Source organism: Jaculus jaculus, chromosome 1 (assembly GCF_020740685.1).
Source record: "Jaculus jaculus isolate mJacJac1 chromosome 1, mJacJac1.mat.Y.cur, whole genome shotgun sequence".
Lineage (NCBI taxonomy): Eukaryota > Metazoa > Chordata > Mammalia > Rodentia > Dipodidae > Jaculus > Jaculus jaculus.
Genome location: NC_059102.1, coordinates 34,914,410 through 34,926,810, shown reverse-complemented (window position 1 = coordinate 34,926,810; position 12,401 = coordinate 34,914,410). Strand labels below are relative to the sequence as shown.

The 12,401-nt window shown below is 47.8% G+C and overlaps 1 protein-coding gene across 1 annotated transcript; it reads right to left on the bottom strand.

Moving 5' to 3' along the window:
* Positions 1-1,548: 1,548 nt before the first annotated feature.
* LOC101617706 (acyl-CoA desaturase 1) lies at positions 1,549-12,200 on the bottom strand. The gene is made up of 6 exons (XM_004659450.2): positions 11,765-12,200; positions 10,954-11,236; positions 7,420-7,550; positions 5,928-6,133; positions 4,850-5,082; positions 1,549-2,066 (listed from the first exon to the last, which is right to left on the bottom strand). Exons 1-6 carry the CDS (start codon positions 11,786-11,788, stop codon positions 1,867-1,869), a joined length of 1,077 nt encoding a protein of 358 aa, XP_004659507.2. The 5' UTR covers positions 11,789-12,200; the 3' UTR covers positions 1,549-1,866.
* Between the last annotated feature and the right edge of the window lie 201 nt (positions 12,201-12,401).

The window sequence follows — 12,401 nt, the reverse complement described above, 5'->3', positions numbered from 1 at the left end:
TGGATAGGAGACGTTCACCTTGCCTCCCAGGCAGCACTATACATGTTCTGGAGGGTCACAGAGCAAGGAATGCAAGGAAGGTTCAACAATGTGGGAAGTCCAGTCTTTACATGATCCAAGGAGAAATCTGGAGTTAACATCAAACTAGTAGCTTCTAAATGCCTTAACAATGTGTCCCCAAAAAGTTTCAATGGAAATTTACCGCTTAGCATCAACCACTTATTTCAAGATAATTCCTCCTGTCCTTTAATTTTCCTTAGTATTACTTTTTTCAAAATGTATATTTTCATGTTTTAAGCAAAGATCTTTTTTTGTTGTTCTTAAGACAGAGTCTCATTCATCTAGTTAGCAGAAGATGGTCTTCAACTTTTTTTGTTGTTTGTTTTTGTTTTTCGAAGTAAGAGTCTCACTCTAGTCCAAGCTGACCTGGAGTTCACTATGTATCTCAGGGTGTCCTCGAACTCATGGTGATCCTCCTACCTCTGCCTCCCAAGTGCTGGGATTAAAGACATGTGCCACCATGCCCGGCCGGCCTTAAAATTTTGATTCTCCTGCTTCCAGTTCCCAAGTGCTGGGAATCAAACACAAGGCTTTGTACATGCTAGACAAACCTACTAACAATGGAGCTACATTTCCAGCTCAGAATGTCTTACGGCTACATAGTTTTGTTTGACAAGAGCTCCACTTACTAAAATCTGTCAAATTTGGGATGATTGGACATACCATAGAGATCCTGTTACTATGAGAGGAGTGACTGACATCCTGAGAACAGCAGGACAGATGACACCTGGGTAAGCAGTTTACTACTGTAGTCTCAAAACTTGGCTGCTGTATTCACCAATTCTAGACACATTGAACTTTAAGACTTTTTCTATGAACAAATCTTGTTGCTAACCTCCCTCACCACAGACCACTTCTAACACTGCTTCCCCTTTATTCTCAGCCATGGATTTGCTGTTGTGTTCTAGTCTCTCAAAGCTCTATGGCTCACAGGAAGGAGGCTTGCTGTGTAGAGTCCCTTGATGAAGTCTTTGCTAGGTAGGCAGCTGGGTCTGATCACCCCAAGAGCTTTCTTCTCCTACTCCCATCCCATCCTTACTTATAAACCATACCCTGCATGCTAACTCGTCTTTCCTGATGATCTACTTGCTTTACAAGCTGCATGTCAAATAAAGATATTTTCCCATTCCGTGTAGTAAAGGCTGTGCTGAAGAGGTCATTAGCACAGAACATCCAGGAAGGTTTTGTTTGTTACATCTCTCATGACTTTAAGCCACCTACCTTCAAGTTCAGAACAGATCAAGGGAAGAGCTATCTGGGTCAAAGATCAGTATTTCAGATGCCAGAAATGTTGTCTAGACTTTGGAAGGTGGACACAGACCAATGGTTGACCAGCTATTTGCAAGCAAGTGCCTTTAACCACTGAGCCATCTCCTCCACCCCAACCAAGACTAGCTATTTGCCTGGGAGGCAATGAGAAAAAAAAAAAAAAGAAACGGAAGGTAATAAAGCAAAGTACAATGGAAATAGAGAAGAAATAAGCATGTCTGCTTAGCATAATAGCAAACTTGTTGGCTTTTAATACTTTGTTTAGAATATTCAAAAATTTTTTAATGGACATAAAATTGTATGTGTTTGTCATGTATGTTTGGAAATACATATGTTGGAATGGTTAAACCTAACTAATTAAAATATGTATTTACCTCAAAAAGTTATCAAAGCTTTCCCATTTAAAATGAATACTGTACTGGAATGGGTTAAAGTCATCATCTGTAGCATCCTGATAGCATTATTCAGTAGTTAATCAATAGAACATTAAGCTTCTGCCCAGCTGGCTTTTGGAACAGGAACCCAGGAGCCCCAAACTCAGCTACTCTTGTGGCTTCCATCTCCAGTTCTTTTAATCCTGGCCAAGATGGAGGCCTTGGATACCTTCTTCCGGTCGTAAGCCAGGCCGATGGCCGCCATGCAGTCGATGAAGAAGGTGGTGAAGTTGATGTGCCAGCGGTACTCACTGGCGGAGTAGTCATAGGGGAAGGCGTGGTGGTAGTTGTGGAAGCCCTCCCCTGGAACGGAAGAAGGAGAGCAGTTAGGGGCTCCGTGGATGGCTGCCTCCTCTCCGCACACCTCTTCCCTAGCGGGTACCTCTAAACCTGCTGCTATTGAAGAACTCACTGCCTCCCACTCAAGTGAACAGATGCCCTCAAAGGAATTTTTTTAAATTATTTATTTTATTTTAGAGAGAAAGAGAGGCAGAGAGAGAATGTGGGCATACCAGGGCCTCTAGCCTCTGCAAATGAACTACAGATGCACATACCACCTTGTGCATCTGGCTTACTGGGAAATTGAACTTGGGTCATGAGGCTTTGCAGGCAAACACCTTAACCACTGAGCCATCTCTCCAGCCCTCAAAGGAATTTTTAAGCAATGAATTGGGAAGCTCTACTCATCTATAGCTGTCTAAGAGTCTTTGTCAGAGAAAGTTTCTCTCAAAGGATAAAAGAGAAGCTGGGCAGGACATGGTGGCATATGCCTTTAACCCCAGCATCTGGGAGGTTGAGGAAAGAGGATCACTGTGAGTTCAAAGCTAGCTTGAGACATAGTGAATTCCAGGTCATTCTTGGCTAGAGTGAGACCCTACCTCAAAAAAAAAAAAAAAAAAAAAAAAAGGGGAGAGGGGAGCTGGAGGGATGGCTTAGCAGTTAAGGCATTTGCCTACAAAGCCTAAGAACTCAGGTTCAATTCTCCAGAACCTACATAAGCCAGATGCATGTGGTGGCACATGCATCTGGAGTTCATTTACAGTGACTTAGAGCCACACTTATGCCCACTCTGAGTCTTCTCTCCTTCTTTAAAGAACACAAACAGGGTTGGAGATGGCTTAGCAGTTAAGGCACTTGTATGCAAAGCCAAAGGTCCCAGGCTCAAGTCCCCAGGACTCATGTAAGCCAGATGCACAAGGTAGTAGATGCGTATGGAGTTTGTTGCGGCTGAAGGTCCTGCATGCCCATTCTCTCATTCTTTCAAATAAATAAAATTTTAGAATGAAAGAGATAGAGAAGCTGGTTCTTCTGAGAAAGGGTTTTGCACTGGAAATGCCACAGCCTCAGTAAACACAGGCCCAAGAACCTACATCTGTGTATAAGTGTCTCTGTTTATGAGGGAAAAGGAACATCCAAAGATTTCATGTGTGTTTCTTCCAAAGGTACTGAGTAAGTAAGTAGCTCAGTGATGCTCTCTCAGTAAGGCTAGCAGGTTCCAAAAGGATAAACAGTAGCCGCCAAAAGTTAAAGGAAAGGCCAGTCAGGAGCAGACATTCAGTCCCTCATTGAGGGCTTCTCTGTCCACTAATCCTCCAAGCTTTGGCTCTAAGCTAGCGGAGGTGCTAATAAAATAGAACCACTTTGATATCATTTAGATACTCCCTCCACTATCAGATATTCTAACAATTCTCAAGATGAGCATTTTGATAGAGAAAAACACATAAATTCTAGATCCAGGACAACTTCTATAAATAATGGGTCATGTGTTTGCCAGATCATGGCAGGACTCTTATTCTGAATTGATTCCAACACTAACAATACTGACTCTTATCAGGTTGGAATAAAGAATAGCTAAGGATTTGAGAATAAAACATCCCCAGGCTAAATATCAACAATAATATAAGTAACAAGAAAGGGAAGGAATTATGCCAAGCAAACTGCCACCCAGAGCATCTTGCAGTATGGACTTCCTCTGTACCCTCGATTGTGCATGGCGGGACCCAAACAAGGGTTGCTAGTTTCCACACTCGCACTCTGTGAGGCTTGAGTGAGCACTCCCCAGGCTTCTAGGTCGGACATTTAATGTGGAGTCAGATACGCAGGCAAGGGAGAGACAAAGGGAGAAGAGGTCAATGAGTGACAGCTGGAGCGGCAGCAGACAGCCCAAGAAAGCTCTGGGGATGGGCTAGCTTCGTCAGAGAGAACAAAAGCAACTGACGGTAAAAGAGGTAACTCAAGAAGAAAAAGATTAAGATGGTTGGAAGCAGTTGGAGGAGAGCAGAGGGTAAGATGAGAACGGATTTGGAGACATAAGTAACAGCTGGGACAAAGAAAGACATTGGAGGCCACTTTGAACTGATGGTTGCAAGGAAGGGGGTGGGATCTCTAGCTCCATTCACAATATGATACACACGTGACTCAGTCCAGCTTACTCGGTGGCTATGAAAATATCAGATTTGGCTGGGCGTAGTGGCACACACCTTTAGTCCCAGCACTCCAGAGGCAGAAGTAGGAGGATCACCATGAGTTTGAGGCCACCTTGAGACAACACAGTAAACGAGGTCAGCCCGAGCTGCTAGAGTGAGACCCTATCTTTGGGGTGGGGGGAGCTGTAATTATGCTCTTCACTTGACATCACTAAATGATATGGTTCATACCATACTTAAAAGAACTGCATATCCAAATATAATGGGGAAATTAAAATATGACAAGTGTGGTGTAGCTGAAGATTACTGAACTAAGTTATAGTTATTTTACATACATAGCATGGCTAGATGTAAATGATTAGGCATAAAGGCCAACTGATAACCCTAATGTTATATTAATGCAATTCCTGGCCTAAGACCGGCAGACCTGCCAGAAAAGGGAAAACTCAAAGAGGCTCACCAAAGGCAGCATCTGGAAATTGTTGTATACCAGAAAATCCCCCAAAGCCGAATTATTTTTGCCTTTCCATCTTACATACTTGTTACCTGATTTTCCTAAGTGTTTCCCAATACATTTCCCCCTCAGTTTATAGTAGAAAACCTGAGCTACACAGTACTCATTAAAACAGGTCACTCTGGCTTCCTGGACTCATGACTTACCAACAGCTCCCATCGAAACCAGGATATTCTCCCGAGATTGAATGTTCTTGTCATAAGGGCGATATCCATAGAGGTGGGCAGCACTGTTCACCAGCCAGGTGGCATTGAGCACCACAGCGTATCTCAGGAAAGTGGCAACAAACAAGCTGTGTTGAAAAGTTTCACCCCAGAAGTACCAGGGCACCAGTGTGGGCAGGATGAAGCACATCAGCAGGAGACCAGGTATGTAGTACCTGCATTGAGAGACCACACAGAGTCCATGGAGAGAGGACTCTTGCCTACTGGACTGCCCACTCCAACTAGGCAGGGCTCTTTTCTCCTACGCTATGAAGATGGAGGTGAAGGAGATATTAGCAAGAGGGAATGTGGTATAAAATCTCTTGAGCAGTGTCATTGTCTCATTCCTTAGAAGATAGATACACTAAGAGAGTCTTCCAGCCTCTTTCATTTTGGCCAGTTTCCTTAGCCTGGTCCTCCATACTGTCTAACTTGTGTCCCTGTCCCTTACTTCTCTGGTTCTGTGGTTACTTTGGCCCATGTTGTGATGCACAGGAAGGGCAGTCAATCTTTGCAGTCTTTTCCCTGCATCGCAGTATACTTCTAAGAGAGAGACTATGTTGTAGGAATATACTCCAAGCATTAGCTCACTCCACATCTCCCCTGCTCACCCATACTTGGGACAGTCTGTGTCACCAGGTTGAATTCTGCTACTGCTTTGCTAATAAATTTCTTGTGCTTCCCAGTGAGCTATGTTTCCACCTTATGTTATCACGGTGCACATTATATTTTTCTGCCTTGTTTCATGGTAATTGGGGGCTCATCCCACCAACCTCAAATAGGCTGAAAACTCCTTGAAGACTAGCCTAGGTAAGTGAACATTTGTTGCATTTAAGATGGCTCAGACAAATAACAGAGCAATGAACTATGGCTATGAGTCTGATTTAAATGATGTTTAACTTACTACCCTCATAAATCATTCAGCTATTTATTATTTAACAGGTCCTGAGAGGAAAAGGTGGGGTCCCCAAACTCCATGTTCACAGGGCCACCTCCCCAGCAACATCCTCCCTTCACTCACCTCCGCTGGAACATCACCAGCTTCTCGGCTTTTAGGTCAGACATGTCCAGCAAAGCGCCCTTCTCTTTGACGGCTGGGTGTTTGCGCACGAGCAGCCAACCCACGTGGGAGAAGAAAAAGCCCCGACGGGAATTGTGAGGATCAGCGTGGGTGTCTGAGAACTTGTGGTGGGCGCGGTGATCTCGGGCCCACTCGTACACATCATTCTGGAGAGAGAGAGAGAAGAGGAGCTCAGGTCTGAGAAGAGTGTCCTCTTGGGAGAATTCTGGTGCCCAAACATCTATAAGGACCCAGGATGGTCAGGCCAACCTCAGGAAGTTTTAAAGGAGGGATAGAGCACTGCCCTCTTCTGCACACTTGCTCTGAAGCTGATGTGGAAAAGCAACTTAACAGCCCCAGGAATAACACCGTGGCTTTCCTACAGTGTGTGACAGGGAGACAGGAAGGATCACAGTGCCCAGAGTCTCACAGGAAAAGGAAGCTGCAGCTCTCAGAGGAATGACAGGGTCCTCGTGAGTGCCTGATCCTTTGGCACAGAGTATGAAGCATGTGGCCTTGGATCCAGGGTACTGCCTTTTGGTAAAGATTCACATAGTTCCATCCCCATGCTTTTGCAAGTGATAGGTCACCCAACCCAACAAGGCCAACATGTAACTCACAAGCATAAACATATTTCCAAAGGACCTCTGGGTTTGTCTGGGGCTCTTATCTCCAAAAATTTCCCATTATCTCTTTCTTGCCTTTGCCCCACAAGGACATCAAGGGCTCTAAAGACCAGATTATCAGGGCAGTAATGATTAATCACATGTAGGGAACACCTCAGATATTACCAAGAAATGAGACAAATTTGATTTCTTGTGTCACTCTTGTTGCAAGATTAGTCCCACACCATAAGCTACCCTATGCTTATTATTACAGCCTAAGAGATACGAGCCTCCTTCCCCAACTCCCCTCACTCTATCATAAACCTACTTTCACAGAAGCCTCAGATAGAACAAAAAGTTGATCTACTCAACCTGTTAACAATTCAATGCCCTTAGCTGTTAGTACATAATGGGTTAACCTAGGTCAAGTTCTTAGCACAGTGGCCAGCAAAGCCAGTGTATCTCTCATTATTACGTAAGAGTTCCTGACTCTAAGACATTCCACCTCAACCCCACTGTGGTGTCACGGTGACAGTAAAACATGAGTCTCTTGTCCAGAAATCAAAGGCCAGACATGGCCACAAAATCCAGGCTATGCAGCACCTACAGGAGCCTTAGGACCAAAAATGACTTTATACCCGGACAGCCTGTTCTCTTTACCTCCCATTTCCCTTCTCAGTGATCATCCCATGGTGCACGGACCTAACACCGAGCCTGCACTTGCCACCTCAAGAGGCCACAGGAGACTGGAAAGGAAAATGGCTGTCTTAATAACTCTCTGGGTGCCCATCTCCTCTACTCTACCAACAGGGTGGAGACACGGAGCTGAGGGGCGCCGGGCCTCTTACCTGGAAAGCCATGGTGTTGGCGAGGATGAGGAAGACCCGCAGGGGCAGCCGTGCTTTGTAAGTTCGGTGGCTCCACAGGCGATGAGCCCCGGCCGTGATGCCCAGGGCACTGAATACATAGCAGAAATATGCTGCAGGACAAGACAGCGGGGGAGTCACTCACAGGCCAGTTTCATGAAAGGAAATGTGTCAAGGAGGCTCTCCCGAAGCCAGCTTATGTCTTCTTTAGAAGAATCTGCTTCTCACTAAAAGCCACGGGAAGCCTGTCTCTGAGGCCTAGCAGCTTTTACTACTGGAAAAGAGTGGCATCACCTCCAAAGCCTCGCCACCTAAGAATGGAGCCATCTAAGAAGGTCTCCCAGGTAATAAATAAAGGGGCAGCAACACTGGAGGAGGAAACAGGCCATCACTACTGCGCCACCTGTCACCTGCTGGTCTCCCGGAGCTACTTCTTAGGGGCCAGTTCCTTTAACCTTCATCTGACCTACTCCTCTGTGTTCAGGGCTGCAAACTACTCTAGGACCACAAGCAAGGGTATTATGAAAATAGCAGATAGACCCATCTAGGCACTGACCAATTGGAGGAGCCCTAAGTTATTTAAATGAGGGAACTGATACAACAGCATTCCAACATTATAGCAGAGCCTGTGCCATATGAGCAACAGCCAGCCCTGAACGCTAATATCTACTATGACACTATGACATTAGTACTTGCATGTTTTCACATGTGAATGGAGAAGGTGTATGATGACACTAAGAAAATAGATACTCAGGGAGGTTAGGTATAAGCAGGGTTATACAGCTAGTAAAACTCGAGCCAAGAGTTTGAAACTATGTTTCCTGTTAAAAAGGAGTTCATGTCGGGTGTGGTGGCACATGTCTTTAATCCCAGCACTCAGGAGGCAGAAGTAGGAGGATCACCTAAGTTTGAGGCCACCCTGAGACTACATAGTGAATTCCAGGTCAGCCTGGACTAGAGTGAGACCCTACCTTGAAAAAAAAAAAGGAGTTCATGCCAGGTGTGGTGGTGCACGCCTTTAATCCCAGCACTCAGGAGGCAGAGGTCAGAGGATCGCCATCCATGAGTTCAAGGCCACCCTGAGACTACATGGTGAATTTCAGGTCAGCCTGGGCTAGAGTGAGACCTTACCTCAAAAAAAAAAAAAAAAAGACAAAAGGAGTTCACATTCCAACTCTATCCACTCTACCATCCACTTCTCAAGAGCTGTGCCCAGCTCCCATGTCTCTCCTTTGCTGGGTTACTGTCAGTCTGGACAGGATCGATGCTAATTCTAGACTTCGCAGAAGATGCTCAACACTGGCAACTTAGCACCAAGCATTGTCCCACTTCATTTCTTAGGCCTGCAGACCTAGGAGGTATGCAATATGATCTCCAATGTGGAGGCAAGTACGGGGGCACTCTGCTCTTCTCTGATGGCTAGCACTAGAATGCTGGAGCTGAGGCCTTGGGAGACTGTCAACAATGTTTCACTCCTAGGGAGCAGAAGGAAACAATGGGTCCTCAGATGCTACTGAGTTGTAGCAGTGGGGAGACACCACAGATTGTACAAATTGTCCTATGTCCTTCTGCAACACAGATAGAAGTTTTCTAAGCAGCCTCTTTCTTACAGGATCCCTTGAAGAGCCATAGCGCTGGTGCCTTGGGTCATGGGATGATTGATTTCCTAAGTACTGGATCTGACTACAAGTGTACCTGCAGAAACCCCAGTGGTGCACAATCATAGGAGGGGAGAAAAATGTTTGGGGCAAAATAAAAGCCCTCGGCTGAGCTCCAAGACAGCATTCATGTTAGTTTCATGTTACAGATGGCTCTGGTGTGTTCCCTCCGGGTCATGTTGATGGCACCTCAAAAAGGGAAATTAGGGTAGATAAGAACCTGGACATGGGGGACTGGAGAGATGGCTTAGCAGTTAAGGTGCTTGCCTATGAAGGAAGCCTAAGGACCCAGGTCCAATCCCCAGTACCCACATAAGCCAGATATACCAAGTGGCACATGCATCTGGAGTTTGTTTGCAGTGGCTGGAGGCCCTGGCATATCCATTCTCTCTCTCTCATAAGCAAATAAATAATTAAAAAAAAAAAAAAGAAGAACCTGGATACACTGGGACTTATTTTCCCCAAATTTCTCATTGAGTCAAGTAGATGGTTCAAAGCACTTAGACCTCTTCCCTGTCAGGAGAGGGACTTTACTGTCCACAATAGTGGTTAAGTAACATCTGCTAGTTCCAAGGTGTGGGCCGGAGGGGCTTTGCCCTTTGGCCTTCGGTGTTATCAGAGATGTCTCTTCAGTCCTGAGGGCTCTTCAAGAAACTGCAAAGAGGCTGAAGGCTCTCAAAATAGCCATCTCGGGAGAAAGGCTAGAGGCACATACAACTAACCTAAGGACCATGACCCTCCTAATCCCCATGAAACTGTGCTGTCCCCACCTGGCAAAACTGTGGCCCTGAGAAAAAGGATCTTCTGAGTTGCATTTCCTTAGGACACCTGGAGAACCTTCCAGATAAAGCTCCCAGGACCATATCTCACCACTTATTAAGTCCTAAGAGACCTGGGGCAAGGACAGTTAAGACCTGGCCAACCAGCCCTTCCACACCACTACCCTCCAAGAGAGAGCGGCCAGAAAGCACCCGCAGAAAACGCCCTGCTGTCTTCCGGAGAGGGATCCTCACAATTCCTGAGGGAACTCTCAGTATCTCTGGGTCTACAGAACCTCTTGCTCTCTCTTCCTGATTCAAACCAGGGAGTTAGAGGTGGCGGCCCTGCCACCAGCCCCCACTCGTGGATCCCCGAGGGCTGGTCAGGGACAGTGGTAACTGTCTCCCTCAATATCCAGTGTAAAAACCAGGGCTGCTATTCTCTGGCCTGTCTGCCAAGGAGGGATGGCTAAGGGACAGAAGCTAGTGGCTAGAGAGCGGAACACAAAACATTGCTGCGACCTTTTCATTCTACGAATATTTTGTTGGCTGGCATGTGCTCCACCCTGGAGAGCTACCCAGAGTAGCACAGTCACTGGCCTGTGCCCTTGGTCTTTACAGAAGCCTGCTTCATCTTCCTCCAGGCACACCAGTCTGGTCTGGCCAGGGTCAGGATCAAATAGTTTTGTGATAACCTCCGGTTGTTCCTCTCTTTTCATCAACGAGCCTCTCCTGGCTCTGCTCCCTGACTGGGCTCAACATATAGCTCATGAGGACCCTGGACTACACCTGGTTCCCATGTCCCCCAGGTAGGGTGAGTTCTCTTGTGACAGGTAAACCAAGCAAGTGACTCACACAGGAAAGCTTGTTCAGAGACAGTTGCCTCTGTGTCACTGGTCTACCCCTCCAAGCCTCTTGCGCACCTACTGAGCATACAAGTTAAAGGACCCTCAAAACCCACACTCCCGCGTCCCAATCCCACACTCAAGCTGTTTCCAGTCCAGCCCGTGAGGCTGCTGCCCTGGACCAGAGCCCACCTCAGTAAAGAGCAGGGAGAAACCCGGGGTACTGACTGGCTCAGGCCAAGGGGAGCTGCTTACCCCAGATCCAGGTGTGGTACTTGCAGGAGGGAACCAGCGTGATTCCATACAGGGCTCCCACGTGCAGCAGGGCCATGAGGATGATGTTTCTCCAGACGTACTCCAGCTTGGGCGGGGGGCCCTTCGCATCTTGGTAGCTGGGGTCGTATATATCCTCCTTCATCTCAGGGCGAATGTCTTCCTCTAAGTGGTGTGCAGTCTTTTCCAAGTTTTGTCTTCCATTCTGTAGGCCCTCAGGGGGAGGCGCTGTGATGGTGGTGGTGGTCGTGTAGGAACCGGAGATCTGTAAAAAGAGGAAGTGGGGCGTCAGGACAGCAAACCTGTGGGGAGGAGCTGGGGCACTTCACTCCTTCAGTGATGCAGCCGGGTGGGGAAGGGGGTGGGAGGAAGTGGGGGCCCAGACCCTGCGCCAACCTCCGGGGTACGTGAGAGCTGGGAGAATTCCGACAGAAGAACGGGTGGTCTCCAGGAACTGCACAGACCCACTGCCCCTCAAGGTGAAGGGGCAGTAAGGGGAAGGGGGTGGTGAGTCTCTCGAACCCCCCCTAGCAACAACACACAAAGAAAACCCCGCATGTACTTATAAAGGTACCGACACGGCCAGCGTTTTCCATTTAAAGTTTAATTCATAAAAGTTAGGGAATCAACAGCCCAGATTACAATTCACATCCCTAACCAACTAACAGCAGTAGAATTCGAGAAAGGTGGCCAGGTTGTTCCTAGAATTCTCAACTCTCTCGGTCCCCAGTCACCTAGTGTCCCAGCGGTGGCCGGGGCGCTGCGGGCAGGGGCCTGTGCTGGGAGCGCTCACCTCCTGCAGCATGTGCGCGGGCATCGTGGCTCTCGGCGGCTGCGACCACTTGCCCAGAGCTGAGCCTGCCGAGCGGGGACTTGGCGTTCCTGGGACCTCGAATGGACTTCGGTTCCGGAGCCCACTGGTGCCAGGCGCTGGGTGGAACAGCGCTGGGAAAGCGGCGTCTCGCACGCTGGATGGATGTCGAGCCCGACTCCGGTCGGTGCGGATCTCCTCGTGCTGAGAATTTAAAGGGTAGGGCTGGCGATAGATGGCCGGGCCCCGTATTTCCTCAGACCCCTTTTTATCCGCTGCCAGCGAAGGGCAAAGTGCACAGGGCTGGCTGCCCAAGGCAGCCACGCGTGGAGGGGAGGGCGGGAGAGGGAGGGGAGGGGACCGAGAGGCAAGCCGAGCACGGAGGACGCAGCCAAGGAGAAAGGATGCTGAAGACACCAACACCGCGCCGCTCCAGCCCCTGCCTCGGGGGGGAATGCAAATGCACTGTAAACTCTGTCGTCATTGGCCAAAGGGAATTTGGTGCCACCTCGTCCTGCCGTGCCATTGGCTCGGAGCAATCTGCTGTTCCCTCTGCCGCCTGCTCCTCGCTCTCCCCTCCCTCCTTTTTCTCCTTTGCTTTTCTTCCCTGAGTTGGGCT

What these genes read in the sequence shown, in the direction of transcription:
- LOC101617706 (XM_004659450.2), bottom strand. Translation starts at nt 11,788, where the DNA reads ATGCCCGCGCACATGCTGCAGGAG. An exon ending in GTACCACACCTGGATCTGGG is followed by an intron (nt 7,551 to 10,953) that starts GTAAGCAGCTCC and finishes CTTGTCCTGCAG; the next exon opens with CATATTTCTGCTATGTATTC. An exon ending in CTGGTGATGTTCCAGCGGAG is followed by an intron (nt 5,083 to 5,927) that starts GTGAGTGAAGGG and finishes CTCTCAATGCAG; the next exon opens with GTACTACATACCTGGTCTCC.